At 36.9% G+C, this 25,020-nt stretch overlaps 1 protein-coding gene and 1 pseudogene across 4 annotated transcripts in view; both read left to right on the forward strand.

Annotated features, from left to right (window-relative positions):
• The window catches only part of PALS1 (protein associated with LIN7 1, MAGUK p55 family member), a 142,864-nt gene extending 122,569 nt beyond the window's left edge, over positions 1–20,295 (forward strand). For 3 of the 4 annotated variants that reach the window (XM_069082429.1, XM_069082428.1, XM_069082430.1), the window contains exon 14: positions 16,681–20,295. In XM_069082429.1, the coding sequence (XP_068938530.1) occupies positions 16,681–16,857 (177 nt within the window). In that variant the 3' untranslated portion in view covers positions 16,858–20,295. The remainder of the gene's footprint in view (positions 1–16,680) is intronic. The other variant, XR_011167262.1, reaches the window with a different exon arrangement.
• LOC138157002 (caveolae-associated protein 3-like) lies at positions 2,034–10,235 on the forward strand (annotated as a pseudogene).
• Positions 20,296–25,020: the final 4,725 nt, after the last annotated feature.

Here is a 25,020-nt window from a genome sequence, read left to right on the forward strand (position 1 = left end):
ACAGTCTTACAGTCAAGTTCATTATTAAGGGATGTTATATGTGAGGATACAAGAACAAAGTTTCTGCCCTTGGAGAGGTTACATTTTATTGGAGATTTTAATATACATGCATGGAAAATTAAATAAAATAAACATTATACTAAATTATTATTATGTATTGTCTGTGTTACATAAGGTATTATATTTTATGTTATGTTAAATATTAAATGTAAATTAGATATAATACAAAATACACACAACTAGTAAGTATTAGAGACTAGCTGTAAATGGTGGCCTTTATGGCTACATCACCTGCATTCTGTTCACTGTTCTAAACTGCTTCTTCAGATAGCTCAGGTCATGAAATGTTCTGATCTAAAACTGTTCTAACCCAGACATAATTCTTTAACCCCAAGAGAATCTTTTTTTCCCCCTTATTTATTTTGGATCATTTAGAAACTTAAGTTGCTTTATAAACAAACTGCTCAAAATTCTTATTTGTCTATGGTTTGTTGAATTTTAATCCCACTATTGAAGTACTCACGTTTAAGGAGTTAAGAAGAGAATGGCAGGTGCAAAAATAGAGTTTACAAATGTAATCCCCACTATGAAGGAATGACAGTAAAATCCTTGATCCTTTTACTTTTCTTTTTCATCTAGTTGCTATGATGCTGCTACAAGGTACTTAAATTTTAACTGATACTTCTTTTTAAAAAAACATGGTAGTTTTTTTTTTCAGTTACATGTAAAGATAGTTTTTCATCATTCATTTTTATAAGATTTGAGCTCCAAATTTTTCTCTCTTTTCTCCCCCCTAATTTTTTTTCTCTTTAATTAATTTATTTTTAGTTTTCAGCATTCACTTGTATAAGATTTTGAATTCTAAATGTCCCACCTTCCTCCAGCTCTCCCTTCCCAGAATGGCATGCTGTCTGATATAGGTTATATATGTACAATCATATTAAGCACATTTCCACATTAGTCACGTGAAAATAGAATCAGAACAAAAGCGAAAAAACATGAGAAAGAGAAAACAAAAAATCAATAAAAGAAAGAGAAAATAGTATGCTTAGATCTGCATTCAGACCCCATGGATCTTTCTGTGGATGTAGATAGCATTTTCCATCATGAGTCTTTTAGAATTATCTTAGATTCTTGCATTGCTGAGAAGAGCTAGTCTAACAAAGTCAGTCATTGCTGTGTTGCCGTTACTGTGTACATTGTTCTACTGATTCTGTTCTCTTCACAGCATGAGTTCATGTAAGTCTTTCCAGGTTTTCCTGAAGTCCACCTGCTCACCTTTCTTATGGAGCAGTAGTATTCCATTGCATTCATATATCTCAACTTGTTCAGGCATTCTTTGGATAGGCGTCCTTTCAATTTCAATTCAGTAGGCATCCATCAATTTCCAGTTCTTGGCCATCACAAAAAAGAACTGCTATAAATATTTTTGTATATGTAGGTCCTTTTCCCTTTTTTATGTTTTGCCCTTTTTTGGAGGGCAGTGACTTGCCGAAGGTCACATGGCTAGTTTTTGTGTTAAGTGTCTGAGGACGGATTTGAACTCAGGTCCTCCTGACTACAGGGCTGGTGCTCCCATTCTTTTCCCTTTTTTTATGATCTCTTTGGGATACAGGTCTAGTAGTGGTAGTACCAGATCAAAGGGTTTGCTGTTTTATAGCCCTTTGGGCATACCATGTTTCCCCGATAATAAGACACTGTCTTATTAATTTTTTTGGAAAGAAAAACACTAGAGCGCTTATTTTCAGGGGAGGGCTTATGTTGTCCTGCCTCAGCTCTCCTCCGTGGCACTGCTCTCAATGGCGCCAGCAAGCAAATCACTGGGGAAAAACAGGATGACGCGCTCACTGCTGCAGCTCTGATTGGATGTAGCTCGGAGCGCGGCGTGCGTTTCCCGGGGGGGGGTGGGGGGGACGGTGCATACAGAGGGTACCGTAATGTAGCGTGTAGCGCAGGGGATCACCTTCACTACAGTAGCAATCTCAATAGGGCTTATTTTCGGGATAGGGCTTATTATCGGGGAAACATGGTAGTTCCACATTGTTCTCCAGAATGGTTGGATCAGTTCATTTAAATTCATTAGTATTCCAGTATTCCAACAATGCATTAGTATTCCAGTTTTCTTTTGACCATGTTTACCCTCAGTCTGCCCTCCCTTCTATCAGCCTTCTCCCTTTTCTTCCCCTTTTCCCTTACTACTTTTCCTCCCTTCTATTCATCCCTTTCCATTTTTTTACCCTTTTCCCTCCTACTTCCTATGGGGTAAATTAGATTCTTTTCCTAACTGGTTATGTTATTCCCTCTTTGAGCCAAATCTGATGAGATTAAGATTCAAACAGTGATGCGGAGTTCTGTCTTCCTCCCATTCCATGCTTTGATCCTTTTTGTCACCAAAAGTGGATTCTATGGGCTGATAGCGCTTCCTCTGCTTGCTCATCCTGCCAGCCAATTACTTCATTTTTGAGCTCTTTGCCATGGTAGAACTCTGCTTCCAGAGTGTAGAACTTTGTCCCAAATTGCTGGGGTTTTGGCAGATGTTGTCCGAGGTCTGAAGAGGGCACCTTCTCTACAGACACCACACTGGCACACAGGCCTTTCTCACCCCAGGACCACCACCCAAGACCATGATCCAGATCCAAGCAGGTTAAAGCAAAAGCCTTTTTTGACCCTTTGAATGGTCACTTGGTCCCCCTATGATCTGCAGGCCAGGAGCTCCAGAAGCAGGCAGACGGCAGCAGCTGCAGCCATTGTGTCTTCGCCACTTCTTGCCCCAGGGACAGGGACTGGACTGTGCTCTTTAGTCCCCCTGTTCCAACAGAGTACCACACTGACCTTTTACTTTGTCTTTGTTGTTTATGGGTTGAGAAGTCTGGAAACCACCACAGCTGCTGGTGATTCACTCTCCTGAAGTCTGCTCTGGGTACTGCTGGTTGGGGGCCACCCTGGGGCCGGAACCATCGGCTCATGTGGGACTGTGCTCAGGTCCCAGAATGCTGCGATAGGCCCTTTCTGTAGGCCTGCCAGGCTGCCTTCAGCGGGAGATTTGTTTCTCTCTGTCACTTTGTGGGTTCTTTAGCTCTAAAATTTGTTTAGAGTCGTATTTTACAGGTATTGGAGGTGGTTGTGGCGGTGAGGGGGCTCATGGAATTTCCTGCTTCTGCTCCACCATCTTGACTCTGCCCCGTAGCCATTTTTTCTTTGCTTAGACATTGAAACTGCTTTGACAGTTTGGTCTTGTGTTATCACAAGTCTGCCAGAACTACCATACTAACATAGAAAATTTTAATATCCTCATATTGGTCATGTTACAATAAAACAGATCACTTCTCATATTTACTATCTCTAGCACCCTACATTTAAACATTAAAAACCACTTGAGAAATACTGGAATTCATATCAAAGTAACATAAACCTGTTAAAAATGTTGAAAATTATTTGTAGGACATGGATTAGAAATAGTTATTATATATTCGAATAATGCAAACAAAGTTGTCCTGCTGGTTAATTCTCCTCTTCTATTTCAGCTTCATCTCCTTAAGTACCTGAGAGCCTCAGTTTCAGGTTGAAGTATTCCTAGTGGAAAGATAAGAGTTGAATAGAAATTTTGGTTTTCAAATACAAGACTCGAGAGGCATCAGAATGTAAACCTGAAAGAGAAATCATAAGGGACTCAGGACAATATATCTTAACATCTGAGAACTGTATCATTATTAGGGAAATTAGGGTTCTACATAGAAAAAAGGTGCAAGAGTGAGGTGATTTATGTTGGGATGAGGTAACAAAAAAAAAGAGAAGGGGAAATGGAGAGAAAAAGCTGGAGAATTATCTCACACAAAAGAGGTGCCCAAGGAAGAGTTGTTATGGGGAGGGTGGGAGAGGAGGTGAGGCAGTGCTACACTTGAACTTCAGTCACATCTAAATGGGTTACAAAAGGAAAAAAACATTAAAAAATACACACACACACACACACACATACTCAATTGGTAATAGGCATCTATCTTACCCAAATGGAAAGTAGGAGGGGAAGAGGTAAAAGAAAGGGTGTGATTAAAAGGGATAATGGAAAAACGAAGGTAGTGGTGAGAAGCAAAACAGACTTTAGTGGAAGGGCAAGATAAAAAGAATTAAAGATAAACTGGAAAAAATAGTTTGGAGGGAAATACACAGTAATCATAATTTAATGTGAATGGAATGAATTCACCCCTAAAATTGAAGTGTATAGCAGAGTAGATTAAAAATCAGAATCCTACAATATTTCACTAAATAAATGCATTGAACACAGTCACACAAACGTAGGTACAGGGCTAGAGCAGAATCTTTTATGCTTCAGCTGAAGTAAAAAGTGAAAAAAAAAAAAAAGCAAGGGTAGCAATCACAATCTCCGACAAAGCAAAAATGAATCTAAGTAAAAGAAACAAGGAAATTGCATCTTGCTGAAAGGTACCACAGACAGGTTAATATCAGTGTTAAACATATATGCACCAAATAGTATAGCATCCAAATTTTATTTATTTTTAGTTCTCAGCATTCATTTCCACAAGCTTTTGAATTACAATTTTTTCTCCCCTTCTTTCCCCTACTCCCACCCCAAAATAGCAAGCCCACTGTATACCCCTCCCCCCAGTTCATTCTCCCCTATATCCTCCATCACCCCCCTAACTTTCTATCAGGGCAAGATGGACCTCTATATCCCAGTAGCATCCAGATTCTTAAAGGAATAATAGTTAAATGAGTTACAGGAGGAAATATTATAACTATACTAGTGGCAGACTGTAACCTACCCCACTCAGAACTAAATAAATATATAATATATAAGAAAGAAATGAAGGAGATTACTAGAATCTTAGAAAAATTAGATATGGTAAACCTGGTGAAAACTGAATGTAAATAAAAAGGAGTGTAACTTTTTCTTGGCTGTATATGGCACCTTCACAAAAACTGACCATGTATTAGGGCTTAAAAATTCACAGCCAAATGCCAAAAAGTATTAAATGCCCTGTTTTCAGATCATAATACAGTAAAAATTACATTTACTAAAGGGCTTAATTCATTGGAAACTAAGAAATCTAATCTTAAAGAAGGTGTGGTTCAAAGAACAAGTCATAGAAATAACCAATTATTTCATTAAAAAGAATGACAACAATGAACCACCATTCCAAAATTTGTATGTAGCAAAGCAGTACTTAGAGGGGAAAAGTTATATCTCTAAATGTGTACAATAATAAAAGCAAAAGTAGATCAATGGATGAGGCATGCAGTTTTTTTTTTAAACTAGAAAAAGAACAAATTAAAAATCCCCAATAAACACTAAAATGGAAATCAAAGGACAAATTAATAAAATTAAAAGAAAAACCATCAAATGCAAATAAATAAAAGTAGGAGCTGGGTTTATGAAGAAAAAGATAAACCATTGGTTAATTTGATTTTTTCAAAAAGGAAGAAACCAAACTTTAAGAACAGTGTGTACAGAGCCCATTAACATAGCTTTTGTGAACAATCCTGGCAACATGGATCAAAAAGTTATTTCAATGAAAAATATTTAGCTAAGGTTTGACTTTTCAAACTAAGGGTAATTTGAGACATAGAGAGAAATTAAAAAAGGAGAGTGCAAAATACCCAGTGATCTTACAAATTTGATAAAGAAAAGCCATATATATTCATAGACATTAGTACATAAGTGCATAAAATGTTATCTTGAGCATTTTTACTCTGTTGAATACTAAAATTTCAGTAATGTTTCCCTTGTACTATCAGTACTTTATAAGTCATAACAGTGTGTTCACTTATGTTAGTGTGCACAAGGATCTGGCGCTGAACAAAAGCTTTAGTGTCTTCCATGGCCAGATGTATAACATTACAGAATGGAAATTAGGAAGCGCTGCATAAATTTCCAGGGAATAAACCAAAGGTATTTTAGTTTTGTGGGAGCTTTTTGTTTCTTAGCTTAACAAAGCAGAAAGCATATCACAAGAATTATTGTATTGGTATACCCCATCCTTCATTATATGTGTATAATGTTTTACAGTTCAAGTGTTTCTTTAATTTGGTAATTAAAATCATGTTTATTCATTTAAGTTGGTTTTGAGCATTGTTATAGTTCCAGTATAGTACTTTGACTTGGAATATAGAGTTTTATTGATTAACAAATACATGCATTCTTTTTTCCAGTATATACTTGCACCTTAATTATTATGAACAGACCTTACATACATAAGAATTCTTGTAACATAGTTCCCTGGTCCTTAGCAACCCACTTGGATAAAATAAATTTTTACATTAAATCTACTTGCAAATTTTCTGTGGTTTGTTATACTTCTCATGAAAGTTTCTGGCTTTCCAGATTTATACACATTCCCACAAATTTATGGAGAAAGAAAGTAGTCATGGTCCTGTGAACCATGTGATCTGTTTAGGGCACATTTTTCAACTTCAGAAACATTTCTATTCGTGGAGAGCTAAACAGATAGCTATGTTCTTAGAGACGTTCTGAAATAATCAGTCCTAATGATACAGTAATACACTTCCTGAATCTCGATCTGATATTGTTTCCATATCCATGATTTATAGTGTAAAGACAGAATAAAGAAATAAGAGCTAGAAGATCACCCAAAAAGATGAGACAGTCTCTATGTCTATTCATCAGGCAAGAGAAACAACTTAATAGTCTGAACGTTCACTACTTCTTATCCGTGTGTGTGTTCTTCCCTTCCCCTGCCATTATAAAAGTTCTTTTAGCACTTTTATGTGAGATAATTTTCCCTGTTCTACCTCTCCTTACTCCCCATGCATCCCTCTTTCTTACCTCGTCATTTTTTTTTTAGAGATCATCTCAACATAATTAACTCATTCCTGCCCTCTTTCTATGTTAGAATCCTAATAATGATAAAGTTCTTAGATGTTATGTATCATTTTCCCATAAGGAATGTAAACAAATGTTTATGATTGATTAGTCTTTCGTTTTTACCTGTTGAGTCTTATGTTTGGATGTCATATTTTTCTATTCAACTCTGGGCTATTTCCTTCAAGAATGTTTGAGGCATAAGTGGCAAAAGGATGAACAGGATGGGACCAGATCAGAGTGGGCTCCGCCATCTTGAGGAGTCATGAGGAAGGGCGTGTCAGTGGCTGAAGTTGCAGAGTGCTGTCTGGTGCACTCAGTGACAGTGGTGATGCTACTGGAAAATTTGTCCACCATGCTATGGAAGAGGTTTGGTGGTACCAGAGTGACCTGGCCTGGTGACAGGGCAGTGTGACAGGCACTGTGCACCACATTCAGAGCAGCCTGGGCACACTCAGCCAGGGGCCACCAGCTGCATGACCCAGCTTCAGCAAGCATGCATACACCACCTGGCCTGCTGCACAGCCAGGTCTTTAAGGAGGAGGCAGAAATCCCAAGGAGAGCTTTTCAGGAGGAACCAGAATCCGCAGAGCTAGAAGAGAAGGAGCTATGACCAGAGGCCCTAGAAGAACTGGAAGAAAGGAAGAACTCAGATGAGGAATCAGTGGAATCCTGGGCCAAGCAACTTAAGAGTACTGGCCTAGAGAAGGTTCAGAGCATTCACAGGGCACTGTTCACCTGAAAGAACAAGGGCCTTTCCCCAAGGAACCCTATGGAAGATCCAGAGAGCCCTGAGGCCAGGGAAACTGATGTTTCAGGAAGAAGGTGCTGCCTAGTGCTCCATCCTGCCTGCCCACTTGTCTGTGCTTTTATCTTTAATGGCACCATCAGTTGCCAGGCAAAAGAGCCCAGTTACCTAAAGATCACCTTTACCCAAGCAAAGAAAGAGCCCTACCTTCATAGCTCAACTCACTCTCTCAGGCCTCCACTCCAAAACACTCCAGTCCACCCCATTCTAAACCTCAAAGATCTCACTGTCACCCTCCCAAGTATGCTCAAAATTAATAAACTAATTTCACTTAAAAAAAGACTGTTTGAAAGTTCTCTGTTTCATTACCCATTTTTCCCTCTGAAGAATTAGACTCAGTTTTGCTGGGTAAGTGATTCTTCATTGTAATCCTAGTTCCTTTGCCCTCCAGAATATCATAACCCAGGCCGCCTACTCCAAAGCCCCTAAATCTTAACTTGTTCTTGACTCTGGCTCCACAGTATTAGAATGTTTTTTTTCTGACTACTTGGAATATTTTCTCCTTGACCTGTGAGTTCTGGAATTTGGCTATAATATTCCAGGGAGTTTTTATTTTGGAATGTCTTTCAAGATTGGATTCTTTCAATGTCTGTTTTAGCCCCTGGATCTAAGATATCAGGGCAGTTTTCCTTCATAATTTCTCTAAATAGGATGTGTAGGCTCTTTCTTTTATCATGGTTTTCAGGTAGTCCAATAATTCTTAAATTATCTCTCCTCAATCTATTTTCCAGGTTCTTTTTCTGATGAAATATTTCGCATTTTCTTCTATTTTTTTCATTCTTTTGACTTTGTTTTATTGGTATTTTTTTTTTTTTTGATGTCTCATGGAGTCTGATTTTTTAGGAATTCTTTTCTTTGGTGAGCTTTTGTATCTCTTTCTATTTGGCCTACTCTATTTTTTTTTTTAAGAAGACCTGTAAATTTGTGTGCCTGTTTTACCATTAGTCTGGTTCTGGGTTTTTTTTTTCCTATTTTTTTCTTTTCATTTTTTAAAATAAATTTGTTTGTTTCCTTTTAGTTTACAGGATTCAATTCCACAATTCCTTGAGTTTCACATTTTGTCCCCCTCCCTTCTCTCCCCCCCCATGGCGGCATATAGTCAAGTGTAGGATCTGTAAATACTTTCACATTATACATTAGTCAGGTTATAAAGATGGATTGTATCAGCTGGAATGAAAAATGGTAAAGAGGACATAAAACCAAATAAGAGAAGGAAAAAGATCAGATGTTTTGCTTCCACCTGTATATAAACTCAGTTCTTTCTAGTTCTTTCTCTGGATGCACATATTTCTCTCCATCATGCGTCTTTTGGGATTGACTTATATCACTGCATTGCTGAGAAGAGTCCAGTCTATCAAAGTTGGTCATCACACATACGTTGTGTCTGTAATTGTGTACAAATTTCTCCTGGTTCTACTCTTCTCACTCAGCATCAGTTCTTTTAAGCCTCTCCAGGTAAATATGAAGACCGTCTGCTCCTCGTTTCTTATAGCACAATAGTATTCCATAACATGCATATACCACAACTTGTTCAGCCATTCCCCAATTGATGGGCACCCCCTTAATTTCCAATTCTTTGCCACAACAAAAAGAGCTGCTATAAACATTTTTGTACTTATGGGTCTTTCTCCCACTTCTATGATCTTTTTGGGATATAACTCTAGGAGTGGTATTGCTGTGTCAAAGGATATGAAAGTATAGCCGTTTGGGCATAATTCCAGATTGCTCTCCAGAAAGGCTGGATCAGTTCACAACTCCACCAGCATTGCATTAGTGTTCTAATTTGCCCACATCCTCTCCAGCATTTATTGTTTTTCTGTTTTGTCATCTTAGCCAATCTGACTGGTGAGATGTGGTACCTCAGAGTTGTTTTGATTTGCATTTCTCTAATCAATAGTGAATTAGAGCATTTCTTCATGTGCTTATAGATATCTTTGATTTCTCTGAAAACTGCCTGTTCATATTCTTTGACCATTTATCAATTGGGGAATGACTTGTATTCTTATAAATTTGGCTCAATTCTCTGTGTATTTTAGAAATGAGTCCTTTGTCAGAGACATAGGTTGTAAAGATTCTTTCCCAATTTCCCACCTCCCTCTTAATCTTGGTTACATTAGCTTTGTTTGTACAGAAGCTTTTCACTTTCATGTAGTCAAAATTATCCATTTTACATTTTATAATGTTCTCTAATTCTTGTTTAGTCATAAAGTCTTTCCCTCTCCACAAGTCTGATAGGTAAACTATTCCTTGTTTTAGTAGACTGCTTACAGTATTAACCTTTATACCTAGATCATGCACCCATTTAGACTTGATTTTAGTATTAGATAATGGTCAGTTTCTGCCATACTATATTCCAGTTTTCCCAGCAGTTTTTGTCAGATAGTGAATTCTTATCTGAAAAACCAGGGTCTGGGGTTTTAGATTACTATATATGGGGTTTATAAATTACTATAGTCATTGACTTCTGAATCCCATGTGCCTAATCTATTCCATTGATCCACTCCTCTATTCCTCAGCCAGTACCAAGTAGTTTTGATGACTGCTGCTTTATAATACAGATTGAAATCTGAAAGCTGGTGTGTGTGTATATATATATATACCTTCCCTAGCATTTCTTTTTATTAATTCCCTTGATATTCTGGACCGTTTATTCTTCCAAATGAATTTTGTTACTATTCTTTTCTAACTCTATAAAGTAGTTTTTTGGTAAATTAATTAGTATGGCACTAAATATATAATTTAATTTAGGTAAAATTGTCATTTTTATTATATTAGCTTGACCCAGCCATGAGCAATTGATATTTTTCCAATTAGTTAGATCTGACTTGATTTGTGTGATAAGTGTTTTGTAGTTGTATTTTTTTTAAGTGTTATTTTCATTTTTTTGCATCTTCATAATTTTCTTGCATTACCCTCATTTCTTTTCACACTTTTTCCTTTACCACTTTTACCTCTTCAAGGCTTTCAGGAATTCTTGTTGGGTTTCAGTCTTAATTAGAATTTTTTCTTTGAAGCTTTGCTTATAGCTAGTTTTACATTGTTTTCTTCATTTGAATTTGTGTTTTGGTTTTCCCTATAATTCCTTGATTCCTGACTTTAAATAGAAGCTTTTTTGGTGGGGTCAAAATTTTTTTTGTCTCATTTTTCTAGCCTGTTTCTTTACTTTGAATGTAATCTTGATGCCAGTTGGGTTCTGCTAATCTTAGGGTGGTGGGGGCACTGTCCAAAACTTCAAATTTTTTTTTGCTGTCATTTTCAGAGTTCGTTCTAGGAGCCCTGCAGGTTTTTGGTGCTTCCAAGTTGGTGTGAACCAGAGAGAGGTATGGTCACTGATCTCTTGGTCTGCACTCTGGCTTGACACCCGAACTGCATGTTTCCAGTCAACATCAGCTGCATCCAGTGCCAGCAAAGTAATCTGTTTCTGACCAGTTGTCTAATCTTCTTACTATCCCTGGGCTTAGAGCTCCTGAAGCTGCTGCTACTTTTGCTATCCATAAACCCCTTCCAAGGCCCAGGACTGGTACTACCAGTGCTCAGGGCCCACACCAACCCTGGATGTCACAGAGTTCTCCTGTGTACCTCTTAAGTTATCTTACTTTGGAAAATGTCTCACTCTGACCTTTTGTTGACTTTGCTCCTCCAAAACTTGATTTGAGGAGGTATTAAAGTTGTTTGGAGGGAATATTGAGAGAGTTCAACTGAGTGGCTGCCTTTCATCCTCCATCTTGACTTTACCCCCCTATACTTGATTGTTCTTTTGTTAGTATACTTTAGTAATACTTTGTTAGTAGATCCATGATTTAATCAGACTGCTTACTTCCATTTTGCATACCTTACCTTGGCTAGAAAAAATCACTACCTAGTGACCACTTTTCTGGTCCTGAATCTTAGTTTGGTTGGTCCTTGGGAAATAGAAACAGTCTCAAAACCTATATTAAAAATCTTTCCAAATTAATAAGACCTCCCATATGATCAGCAGGTATAATATTTAAGAAGGTACATTCAACATGATGGGATATCTCAGTAGGAATTGTAAAGAGTATTATGTACACATAAATAAAGACTCACTGAACTTGAGGAATGTTAGTCATTTTTGGGACTCAAAGAAGACTTGGGTCATTGCTATCTTATCTCCACTTCCCACAAATTATATGACAGTTTCTTTAAGACACTAGATGTATTTCCAGGAGGTTGAATTTGACACATGTTATTTGGCAGTTTGCAGTTTCTTCATCAGGACACCAATAGGTGAACCTTGTATTGTTTTGAATAAGGTTTTTATTTTTAAATTATGTGCTTTATTCACATTTAATTGTCAGCTATTTTTAAAGCTTCAGAGCAATAGAAATTTAGCCAGCCCCCAAGCTACAGATTCATGACTTAAATGTAGCCAATCTATACTTCTCCCACCATGAGAACCATTATGGAAAATATTGAGGATTTCAGAGAGTCTCTGGGCTTGGAAATAGAAAAAGTGTGGGAGAGGCCACAATAAAAAGCAAGAATTTAGGGGATCTTGACCTGCCCAAGGGCAGGTTCCCCAATAAGTCAAATCTTATCTAAATATTAGGTCCCTTTGGTGGGTTTGAAAGGGGGGCAATTTTTTGTTATTAAGGAAAAGTAAGTATCTCTGGAGTTTGTACATGTTCTCTCCCTCCTAAAAAAGTGAGTTCCTTTAGGGCAAGCACTGTTCTGACCTGATTTGTTTCTTCAGCTTAGCATAATGCCTAACACATAGTAAATGCTTAATAAAAGCTTATTTACTGAATATGGAACACTTCAGTTGGAAGAGGAGTAAAGATGATGACAAAAATGAACTGTGTCCATTTCAAATTTATTTTTTTAGATCTTGGTGTCCTACCAAGCAAGAAAGGGGAAAACTCTGTTCTACTCTCCTCTTTTATTGCTTGGCCCCTTTTTTTCACTATGCTAAAAGATTAGCCTAGTAATACTTTTAGGCTAATTTTGGGGAATCTTTTTCAAAAATTTTGTGACACTGGTTCTCAGGAAAATGTGTTTAGATTTTCAAACAACATACATTGTTATTAAATTGGAAGTTACATATTATTTTTAGGGATAGAATTACATTTTTAATTACAAAGAGAAATATTAGAATTTATTTTGCAAACAACATTGTTCTCGGAATATTATTTATTCATAGATAATATTTAAAATCAGATTTTAAAAAGGAGAGAAAATGATACTACAAATCAGTGTTTCCAAGTGCTTCATTTTACAGACAAGAAAACTGAAGCCCAAAAATGTAAAGTGCTTTGAGTGAGGTTTAAATAATGTCACATACCTAGTTGGGGCAGAGCTGGGAAATCTGGATGCAGAAAGTTGTACTCAGTTCAGTTAATCAGTTATCCTTTTTGAATATTCTGACCCAATTTTATGACTGTAAGTTGCATAAGATGGGAAGGTCTTGGAACAGCATTCCAAGTGATGGAAAATGGTATTTCAATTTTGAGCAGTATTTTTACTTTTATTTCTAATTGTAATTCCTCAAATTGCAGACTTGTTTAGTTGGGCCTGGAAAGCAGAACTAGAACCAGTAGGTAGAATGAATAAGCAGAAATGATAATTAGAGCTGTAGAAAAAGTGGAAGTTTTGGAGGCCTTTAAACTAGTTGGATGGTAAACCACATGTTGGTGATTCTGTAGAATCATGAGTCACACTTTGGGTAGGTTTGCACTATGTGAATTCTATGATTTGTGGTTTCTTTGGCAGAGGAATATCAGAAAACAGCCTTCTTTATCATTGTTCTTCCATTTATTTGTTATATTAGAATCATTGGATTATAGCTTTGGGGCTGGCGTGGACCGAAAGCACTCTGTTACGAACCTTTTCTTTTCTTTTTTTTTTTTGTTAGAATCTTTTCATTTTGCAGATGAGATCCATAATAATATTACCCTACTATAAGTGATGACCAAGATTTGAACCCAGATTGTCTAACTCCATAGTCAGTGTTCTTTCTACAGTATGATGCTGTATATGAAAGGATTAAGTAATTTTAGCCCTTTTGATATAGCACTGTACCAGGCACCATGGAAGATACAGAGAAATAAAGTAACAGTTTTGGCCCAGGGAAGAAGAGTATATTGTTATTTATAGATATATAAAACAGCATTAGTGAGATTACATATAAAAATAACTGGTATTTATACAATAATTTAAATTTGCAAAGCATTTTACATATGTTAATTATCCCAGCAACCCTGGGAGGTAGTAGAAACTGAGGTAGACATAAGTTAAATGACCTGCCCAGGGTCATACAGATGCTCAGTGTCTGAGACTAATTTTGAACTTAAATCTTCCTAACTTCATCTAGCATTTTATCCATCCTTATCTGAGAATGAGCCAGTGCAAACTCAGCAATCAGATGAATAGAAAGGTCTGACTATAGCAGAGAATCTGGAGTTAGAGAATATATAGGCAATTGGGAGACACTTAAGGTTTTTGAAGTGAATGGAGAAGAATTATTCGTATGTAAATAAAATGTTAATTTAAATATTTGTATTCATTAGACATAAGATTCCAGTTGGAAATGATGTTTTGAAATAATTTTTCTCATTTTCAGAAACTAAAAATATTTAACATTAGCATGATTGGCATGAAATAAATTTTTGTATTTTTAGGTTTGGGGAAAATAAGCATGTTATCAGTTACTGTATTTTAATTTGGGGGGGGTTTTGGTTACAAATAATGTTTTTCCAAATTTTAATTTCCATGGGTTCTTATAAAAATATAACATTCACACAAATGCATAGATAAAAAAGTCTTGTCATTTCTACCTTCACATCTTTATTACAGTCCCCTCTTCACATAGCTTAAACCCTAGTTCAGCCCCTTGTCAATCATGCTCCTGCCTCGTAACTGATCTTTCTGCCTCAAACCTCTAATCTTTTCTTCAATCCATTGTCAAGGTTGACTTTTCCAAAGTGTTAGTCTCATAATATTCCCCTTCCCTTACGTTCTAGTATCTCTCTGTCATTCCCTAGGACCAAATATACAATCTTTCAGGCATTTTCAATTCTTGTTAACTTGGTTATTTCCTACCTCCTCAGTCTATCTTTCTCCCCTCACCTTCAGCTTATGATCCGACATTGCTGGCTTACCTCACTGGCACTTCTTTCTCATCCTTTGTCTTTGTATTGGCTGTTACTCTTGCCTGTAGTAAAAATGCTCACTCACATCCACATCTTAGTTTCCCTGGCTTCAAGATTTGGCATAAATCCCACCTTTTTCAGCAGGCCTTTCCCTGTCCCATTCCTACTATCTCCCATCTCCCAATTGCTAATTTCCTTCTTCTCTCTGAGTGCATTCCATCTACTTTGCATATATCTTGTATACTTCTAATTATATGCATGCTGTGTTCTGTTTAGACTGTGAGTTCCTTGAAATCAAGGGTTAGTTTTGACATTTTTTGTATCCTCAACACTTAGCAGAGTTTAGAATATTGTGTTTAATAAATGCTTGTTGAGTGAGTGATTATGAGTTAGTTCAAGAGACATTACTTTTACCAGGACAGGTTCAAGAGGTACCTGTAACATATGACCCACTCTTAGATAGATGGGTCACATTTCAAAAATGAGATGAAATTGGAGAGTACCCTAGGTGAAAGGAACAAGTTGAACATGGAGCTGGGAATGTATTGTGAGCATTTGGGGTTGAATATGATGCCTGCGAAAGGGAGCAGTGGCGATTACAGTAGAGAAAGTAAGTAGGAGGTAGATGAAGAGCGGAGCCTTAAGTATCAAGCCAACAAATTCCAACTTGATTCATTGGGAAGGTTGGGTATTTGGGGTTTTAGAACAGTGTGGTAAATTGATTATAGGTGTGCCTTAAAGAATATTAATCTGGTATTCAAATAAAGTGAATTGGGGTGGGCAGATCAAATAGGAGTCTTCTTATACAGTAGCCCAGGCAATAAGTAACGAGGACCTGAATAAGGATGGTAGCAGTGAGAATGAAAAGTGGCAGTAATTGAGTTTGTGGGACTGAAGAGAAGGAATCAAGGATGATTCTGAGTTCTGGCTGAAGAAAGAAAAACATTTATGCTGTTGACAGAACCTTCAAGTTATTCTGGAGTGCTCTTTTGGAGGAGACAGGGACACGCACATTCATTTTTGCATATGCTGAGTTAGAGATAACCAGAACATCTTATTTGGATGTCACATTTGGAAATACATATCTCAACAGTCAGAGAGGTAGATTTGGGAATTGGCATATATGATATGTGGAAGTTGTAAGAGCAGATGGTTTTTCTGAGGGGAAACAAGTAGAGTCAGAACCACAAGAACTCACTTGGCTGCCAAACTTGTGGACTCCATGCTCATCCAAATCCTATCAGATCTCCCCTTTCTGAAGATTATCAGCCCAGAACTTTGTCTACAGGAGAGGTATGATTGCTCACCCTTTTGCAAACAAGAAGTCCCCAAGCACAATCCATTTAGTTAGAGGGAAAATGCCCAGACCTTATCATCTGCCCTTCCTGTGTCCTCCAGTTCCATAGGCATTGCTTCTACCCTTCTGCCGAACACTGAGGACCACTAGATCCTTCCACCAGTCTTGTAGTTGAACTCTTCTGTTTACCTCAGTTAACTCATGAACTCTTTTTTCTCATTTTTCTCTTTGTATTTCCAGAACTTAACACAGTATTTGGCAGGTAGTATGCACTTAATAAATGCTTTTCCACAAAAACTGACAACTGAACTTTGGGGAAATGTTTATAGTAATAGTTGCTATGAGAGAAAAAAATAGAATAAGAACAGAGAGGTTAAAAATCAGAGCAAGAGTTTCAAGAAAGAAATGTTCAATTAGCTAATGGCACACACAGAAAGGTTAAGGAGAATGAGGACATGAGAAAAGAATAATCTGTATATGTCATTAGGTTATATCATAGGCATTTTTTACATTGTTTATAAACCATCGCTCTTATCATAATGTGGCATCCCACATCTTTTACTATTGTATGCATTCTGCTTTTCAGGGCCCTAGTACATAAAATCTCGTTTTTATTATTCCCTTTCAGCCAGAAGAATTGAGAGACATCATTGAGAAGACTAGAGAGATGGAGCAGAACAATGGCCACTACTTTGACACTGCAATTGTGAATTCAGATCTTGATAAGGCTTATCAGGAGTTGCTTCGATTAATTAACAAACTTGATACTGAACCTCAGTGGGTACCTTCCACCTGGCTAAGGTGAAAAAAATAATCATTCCATAGCATGATTGTACTTTTTCTCTGGCAAACTGCCATCAAGGAAAATTGCCTCCATACTTTAATGAGACTTGAGTATTAGGTGGCCAACAGTATCTTTATACCTCTGTTTTTATATCTGTTATGTTAATATGATTAGGAGAAGGTGTTCTGGCTGTTTGTGAAGAGAGCTCTGCACCTACATCATTCTTGCGATTCCTTACTCATTTTTGGATTATAAATTTAAGCTTTAAACAAAGCAATCCCGTTTTAATCATAAAATCTTTGTCTTATTTTTATTTAATAACTAAATCTGTTTTCTATCCAGTCTCATTTCCATAAAATGTAGTATGTGTGCATACATGTATATATATATAAAATACAGTCCATGTCACATAGTTATAAATATTGATGTTATTTAATACTTAAAACAATTACCTTGTGGAATCTTTGGTCATTCAGAATATGCCACTCAGCTACAGGGCAGGATATCATTTGCCCAGAAAACTGGTTTTAGTCATCAGAAGTGCTTTCTTTAAAAAATAAAAGGCAAAAATACTCTGATTTAACTTTATTTTTTCTTTAAAAGATATGCTACTTTGTTCTGTTAGGCTTGAATTCATTCTTAAGCATATTATATTTTATCATAAACTAGATTCCGTTTTGACAGCGCTGTAATTTGGCTAATTTTTATAATGTAAATATTTCAGACTTCCATTTTTCCAGAACAAACTTTGTACGTTAAGCTTAACTTCATGTTTCAGCGACCTTGGGTCCAATGAAAGACACCATGTGGTTCGTCTTTTAAGTGTGAATATTTTATGTACCTCTTCTTTTCCCTTTAAATTATATACCAACTGATTTGAGAACTTTTTCCTTCCTCTGATCTGTAGTACAACAGAAGAAATAAGTTACATTATTATGGAAGATGTTCATATGAGATATGATTTTTAATGAAATAGGTTTCTTCCTCATAATGCAAGTAATTTTATTTTTTTTTAAATATGAGGATACTGAGTACTAGATAATGTCTTATATTTTAATATATGAGCATAGCATTTCTTGTGACTGTTATGGGTAATAAACTGGAACTATGACTGCTGAATATAGCTGCTATACTGTAAACTAATATTTAATAGATCAAACAATAATTTTCATCCACTTACTCAATATTGGAGTAAAATTAGGTAAATCCTGGTGAAATACTGTAAAAGTTGACTTTGAGATCAGAAGGAAAGGAAGACCTGAAAGTCATTTGATAGCACTTTAGGAAAACGGCATTGGAAAAAATTATTAAATATATAGAAATATGAATTTTGTCCTAGCAGGGTCTACCTCTTGAGACCAGAATGCCACTGTAAGCCACATCTGGAGTTTGTATGACTTAGTCTTAAGTCTTGCTCTGTAGCTGTCCATCTTTACAACACTACCATTGGCATGGAAAGGTGGTTTTTTAATCTCTTTATCCTTTAGTAGGTAATATGTGATTCAAGTGAAGAGGTAAAGGAGAGAGAGGAAAAAAACATAAAATGTGAATGTTAATTTTCCTTCTTAGTAACTTTTGCTGCAATATTTCCTCGTTCCCAAAACTAAACACTGGAATGAAGTTGACTTGTAGCTTAATTTAACATAAGCTGTTAAAATTTTAATGGTTTGTCGTACTGTCTTGTGTATACACTCAGTTTTTCTTTTTACTATGTATTACCTGTAATAGAAAACTCTACATAGTCTACATTACTTTATTATTTTTGTTCAGATTTAAAGAGCCCCTAAGTTGGCTGGAAAGGTATAATGAATGGAAATAATTTTTTAAAGTATTTTTACTTGGTATGAAATTAATATTTCTCTTGTTAAGGGATATGATAAATCCTTTTCTCATTAAGTCTGACACAGTCCAGCTAACATCTTGCCCAAGGAGTTGGAATGAAAAGGAAGCACTCGTTGAATTTGACCAACACAAATCCAGGATTTTTTACTCTGCACTTAGCTTTCCAAATCTCTACAATTTTACTTTGTTCTCAGGAATAAAAAGTGGATATTATATGGTCTGCTTTACTATGACAAAGTGTTAAGCCGGCATTAATGTTTTGATGGTTCTTTCTCCAGAGATTAAAAAGATAGCTGAATTCATACCATGCATTTTAAGTTAAACTTCAGTGCTGTGCAACTTCATCATGTGTAGAGGGAACTCTATAGTTTTAATTGCCCTATGTATGTGGATTGCAGCTGCACTGGAGCTGAACAATAGAACCTTTGCATAAAGAGGCACCCCTGCTCTCTACCCTTCCCATGCTACACCAGCTTAGGTATACTTTTATTTCTTATTGTTTTAAGCAATCTGGGTTAAGTAACTTGCTCAAATTTACACGGCCAGTTATTTCTGGGTGTGGGGCTAAGTATCTGGGCCCAGATTTGACCCCCAGGTCATCCTGACACTGGAGCCGGTGCTCTTACTCGCTGTGCTACCTGGCCGCCCCTTAGATATACTTTTAGAAACACCTGACAAAACATTTCTGTCTCAGTTAAATCTTCATGTTTTTGTCTCCCCCATTCTTCTTGCCATATGCTACTGACCATGGTTGGTGAGCATGGCAGGTGTAGTTACTTACCCCCAGATGCTTTCTCCATCCATTTCTTTTTTTTTTTTTTTAAATAAGCAGTTAGGGTTAAGTAACTTGCTCAAGGTTACATGGCCAGTTATTTCTGGGTGTGGTGCTAAGTATCTAAGCCCGGATTTGATCCCCAGGTCATCACAACACTGGAGCCGGTGCTCTTACTAGCTGAGCCACCTGGCTGCCCCTGTCTCCATCCATTTCTTAATTTGTTTTCAGTACATAAAGGATGTAAAAACTGTTGCTAAAACATTTGTTGATTTTCTCAGTCTTAGGCAAGTGATGAGAAAGAGAATTCACATTGTAAATCAGAATGTGCACACTTGATTATATAATTGTCTGTCCAGGACTTCATTTCCAGTCTTCTTTGTGCTATAGTTCTGATTTGAATTCCCTTAGAGGGTAATGGAAAACCCTCTATTTTTTAAGAGAAAAATGTACCTTGGATCCCAGTTATGTAAGAAATGTTTCCTATACAAAGTTATAACTTTAATCTCAAACTGAAACAGGAAGGAAATTTTTGATATTTTGATCAATCCAGGTTTGCTTTCCATGAAAACTTAATAACTGGATTTCTCCCCTCCCTCACTAATGATAGCATTAAGAAGTATTAATATGAATGTAACTATGTTTTCAAAATATGAACCCCAGGAACTTAGCCTTAACAAAGGTAATTTTCCTGAGACCTGTGGTTAACCCCACTTTATACTTTTCTATCCTGTACCTGCACCGTGTATTTTATGAAATATCATAAACTACATACCATCATAATGTAAAAAAATGTAAAATTTATATTTCTAGATTTCAAATAAAAAATCACTGTAATAATCATATTTATTATGGTCTTGAGTGTTTGGTTTTGTATCCTTTGCTAAATTCAGTTCATTGAATACATACAAGTAAGAGCCAGACTAGGCACTGTAGTGTATTTTAAAAGTTTAAAAGATGGTACACACTTCTGAAGGCTACCTAACTTTCAACTTTGTACATTTGTGTTTTCACTAGAGGCCAGGAATTGGACTATTAAAGTCTTATTTGTTCTTATGAATAAATTTGTTTTTCTATTTCCCCCAAATTGAAGGTAGCATCTCTTCTTCTAATAACATTAGCCGTACTTCAAAAAGCTCATCCTATTAACTTTCAGACCCAAGAAAGGAAACTAAAAACAACTTCCTTCTTACTTTTCATTGTAAATACCTGCTGTCAGGAAGAAGTTCTTATAAGTTTGCAAAATGCTTTATAGATAAAAAGATAATCTTTCCTAAAATTTTGATTTATCTCCTCAATCCAGGTTTTTAGCTATGCTACTATTATTCCTATAATTAGGGATTATAGCAAAAAAAATTTTTAAAAGATATCAGAAACACAGCAACTGTGTCATGGATACCTGTTATTACAAGAGGGTAGGAAAATTAACCAGTGACTGCAACTACAGTAACAGCATCTGAACTGTCACAACAGTCAAGCTAGATTTGGGAATAAGAGAAGTCCAGGTACTATCAAAACCAAAGTGTAACACTATTTTTAGACAACTTTGGGCTGCAGATGAGATTCTAGAGACAAGGACAACAACCAGTCCAAACATTAAGAAAACTCTGTTTAAGGAACTTCAATAGGTGCTAAGGCTACAAAGATAGGCAGCTATATGGCTCAGTGGATAGAGCCTGAATTCAGGAAGACCTTAGTTCAAATTTGTCCTCCAGCTATGCCACCCTGGGCAAGTCACAGTTTGCCTAATATATTGGAGAAGGAAATGGCAAACCACTGCAGTATCTTTTCCAAAAAAAACCTCACATGGGGTGACTAGGTGGCACAGTGAATAAAGCACCAGCCCTGGAGTCAGGAGGACCCAAGTTCAAATATGCCCTCAGACACCTAACACCAGTTGTGTGACCTTGGACAAGTCACTTAGCCCCAATTGTCCTGCCTCCTCACCCCCCCCCCCAAAAAAAAAAAAGACAAAACTCACATGGAGTCATGAAAAATCAGACATGACTGAACAACAACAAAGGATACAAAGACAAAAAAATGTACCTTGGCCTCAAGGAACTTAAGTTATACTAAAGGATATAACAGTAAGCAGAGGTGTATGTGTGTGTGTGTGAGAGAGAGAGAGAGATAATTTTGAGGAAGAAATGGCATGTGAGGAGATTCAAAGAGGCAGGGTACATTTTAAGCATGTGTAAATAAGCCAGGAATGATAGACCAGAGCCAGATCATAAAGACCTTTTAAGTACTGAGATTTGGTTAAATCCTAAAGGCAATAGGGAACCACTGAAGATTCTTGAATAAGGAAATGAGTGCTGGCACTTTTGCTTTAGGAGGATTCTTTTTTTTTTTTATTTTTAAGCAATTGGGGTTAAGTAACTTGCTCAAGGTTACACGGCCAGTTATTTCTGGGTGTGGTGCTAAGTATCTGAGCCCAGATTTGATCCCCAGGTCATCCCAACACTGGAGCTGGTGTTCTTACTCGCTAAGCCACCTGGCTGCCCCTAAGCAATTGGGGTTAAGTAACTTGCTCAAGGTTACACAGCCAGGTGTTTCTGAGTGAGTGCTAAGTGTCTGAGCCCAGATTCAATCCCCAAGTCATCCCGACAGTGGAGCCGGTGCTCCTACTCGCTGGGCAGGGACGACATGTTCCTTTTAGACACATTGATTTAATACACCCTTTTGGAGATATCCAATAGCAGCTGGTGATTTGGCAGTAGAATTTAGGATATCAGGATATATCTGGCATAATGTACAGAAAGAAATGAACTTATGGGAGCAATTCAAGTAGACAAGATAGAGCACATAGAGAGAGAACCTATCCTTGAGTAGGGTTAGTTAGGACATGAACTGGAGAACCCTGAGAGAGCATTGTCAAAAAAATAAGAATCTAGGCAAACTTAAATGAACCTAGAAAGCATAATCAAGGAGTCCATATACCTAGAAGATGATGGTAGTGTCAGATGGTAGAGATGTCAAGAAAGATGAAAACTGAAGAAGAGCTTCTCAGGATGTAAGTAAACAACAAATCACCATTCATAGGATTCCCTATTTATGATAGTAGACAAAGACCACCAAATTGTAGTTGGGCTCTTAAGGGTGAATGTACATAAATGACAGCTACTTTACCCATTTTAGGATGCTAAATTTTGGCATAAGCCTGGCACTATGTGTGTTCAAGACATTTCAATGGGGCCATGTTTGCCACACCACCTCAGTGGTTATCTATTTTTTTCCCCTTTTTTTTGGGGGGGGAGAGCAATTGGGGTTAAGTGACTTGCCCAAGGTCACACCGCTAGTTTTTGTGTTAAGTGTCTGAGGTCGAATTTGAACTCAGGTCCTCCTGACTACAAGGCCGGTATTCTAGGTGGCACTGCGCCACCTAGCCGCCCCTAATGGTTGTCTATTCTTACCCACTCTTACTTCTTACGATTGCCCCTCAACATAATTTGCCCAATAAAGTTATGGGAAGTTATCAGCATGGGTGGGGGAGAGAGAGAAAAAATTTACATAAATTCATATTGCGCAAATTTAATTTCCCCCTGTCCCCCCCAACAGGGCCATAGGATCCCACACCTGTCCAGCCTCCAACTCTTACTCCAGCTTCTAGTAGGCAAGGGCAGCTATAGTACCACAAGGTACAGCCCTGCCAGGGGTCCTCCACTGCCGGCACTGAACTATTTAAGGGCTGTTATAATCAAGTGACACAGTTTATATAGAAATGCTTGGTAAATTCACAGGATAACAAAAGGGACCTCAAGCAAGGCCATCTAGTATAAAGTGCTATACTAAATAATATTTAATTTAAACCCTTAACCCATGTACTTCCTTAAAATGCTTAAGCAATTAAGTTTGCACATCAATCAATAGCATTAAATACAAACAGGACCCCATGCTCTAAACAAAAAATCTTAGTAAGTTAATAAATTTCTCTGGACTTTTTCTTCAGAATAAATATTAGGGGCTGGTACATTGACCTTAGAGGTCAGTCCAACCTCATTTTCCTGAGGGGTTAACTGACCTGTGTAGGATACCATGGTAGGAAGTGGTAGCACTGAGAGGGAAACCTAAATTCAACTCCAGTTCCGTTTCCTATGAGGATGTCGCTAGTTATTACCCATTTGTGTTGTTCTGATACACGTTAAAGATCATAGTGACTATCCACGTCACACAAAAACACAGTCCATTTTGAAAACTTACATTTAGTATTCTCAGTTTATCACTGTCTCATTAAATATAACATGACCTTCAACTAACCTAACAATTAAGTGGACATTTTCTCATTGGACTAAGGAATGACAATAAAAAAATCAAGGTAAGGATAAACTACTGTTCCTATTGTCTATAAAAAGCCTGTTTTATTTTTCTAGCACATTTCCCCAATTCTCTTTAAGTTTATGCCTATTTTTTTGTACTCAACTTCCAGGAACACTCCATTGTACCAGGAACACTCATTCTGACTACTGATTTTTTGAAACGTACTCTGTAAAAAGTCACAAGAGATAATGGATCAAAACTTTGCAAGAGCACAATGACCTGGAAAAACAAGTGTGAAGAAAATTTATGTCCTGCTTCATTGAAAAACTAAACACAAATGATTTGCAATTGCAATACTGAGCTTAAAAGTGGTTTTTGCCTTCTACATGCTGCCAATGGATTGATAGAAATCATTTTCAGAAAGCTAGCAAGAGACTGCCACATTCCAGAGTAAATTGCAAACCTCAGCACAGTTTTGATGTCATACCACCTAGAGGACCACAAGTCAGTTCTTGCTATTCTAGCTACAGGTAGCGAGGATAGGTGTCAAGACAAGAAATGAGGTACAATCCTAAGCAGGAAAAGATAGAAAAACAAAAACTTTGCAAATCAACCTTGGAGTCAACCTTGTATCTATGAATTGGTGAGAAAGTTACTAACATGTAATGGTCAAATGGATGAGCTTTCTTTTAATGTATGTTAACTGGGTAGGTAGGATATAAAGCTCCCAATAAAGCACGTTTGAGGGTAGTTTTCTTGTAATGCACCAAGGAGATTTTTTAAAGTTTTAAGTTCGAAGTCTCACATAGGTCAGCTGCTTTCAGTTGAGATATGAACTGTGTATCATGGACATAGACTGTATTCATAACAACAATCTCAACCAGGGACTAATGACAGGCTGAAGGCCAACACATCCTAGAAAAATTCAAAGTACATGACTGAGTCTTGTGGTATGTTATTTTGCTTTCAATTTTGTTAATCTTTCTTTGCTTTTCAGAAGTCCTGTTTTGGTGTTTTAAAGTTTAAAATTTGTTGGTTTTCTAGTTTTGGCTTTTTAGGTGCAGGCATAATTTAATTGTTCTTTTTATGTTGGTGAAAATGTTTATACATTTAAATTTTCCCTTCAGCCCTGCTTAGACTGCATTCTAGTTTTGGTATGTTGTTTCCTTATTGTTTTCCATGACAATATTTTCTCTTCCTTCACCCCAAAATTCCTTAGGATTAAATTATTGTCTCCAATTAATTTTTAATCTTTTCTTCAAAGACCCTTTTTCTTTCTTTTTCTTTCTTTCTTTTCTTTCTCTTTCTTTCTT

The sequence above is a fragment of the Petaurus breviceps genome, unplaced genomic scaffold (assembly GCF_028583685.1).
Source record: "Petaurus breviceps papuanus isolate PSGF00001 unplaced genomic scaffold, PetGlider_PUasm1.0 166, whole genome shotgun sequence".
Lineage (NCBI taxonomy): Eukaryota > Metazoa > Chordata > Mammalia > Diprotodontia > Petauridae > Petaurus > Petaurus breviceps.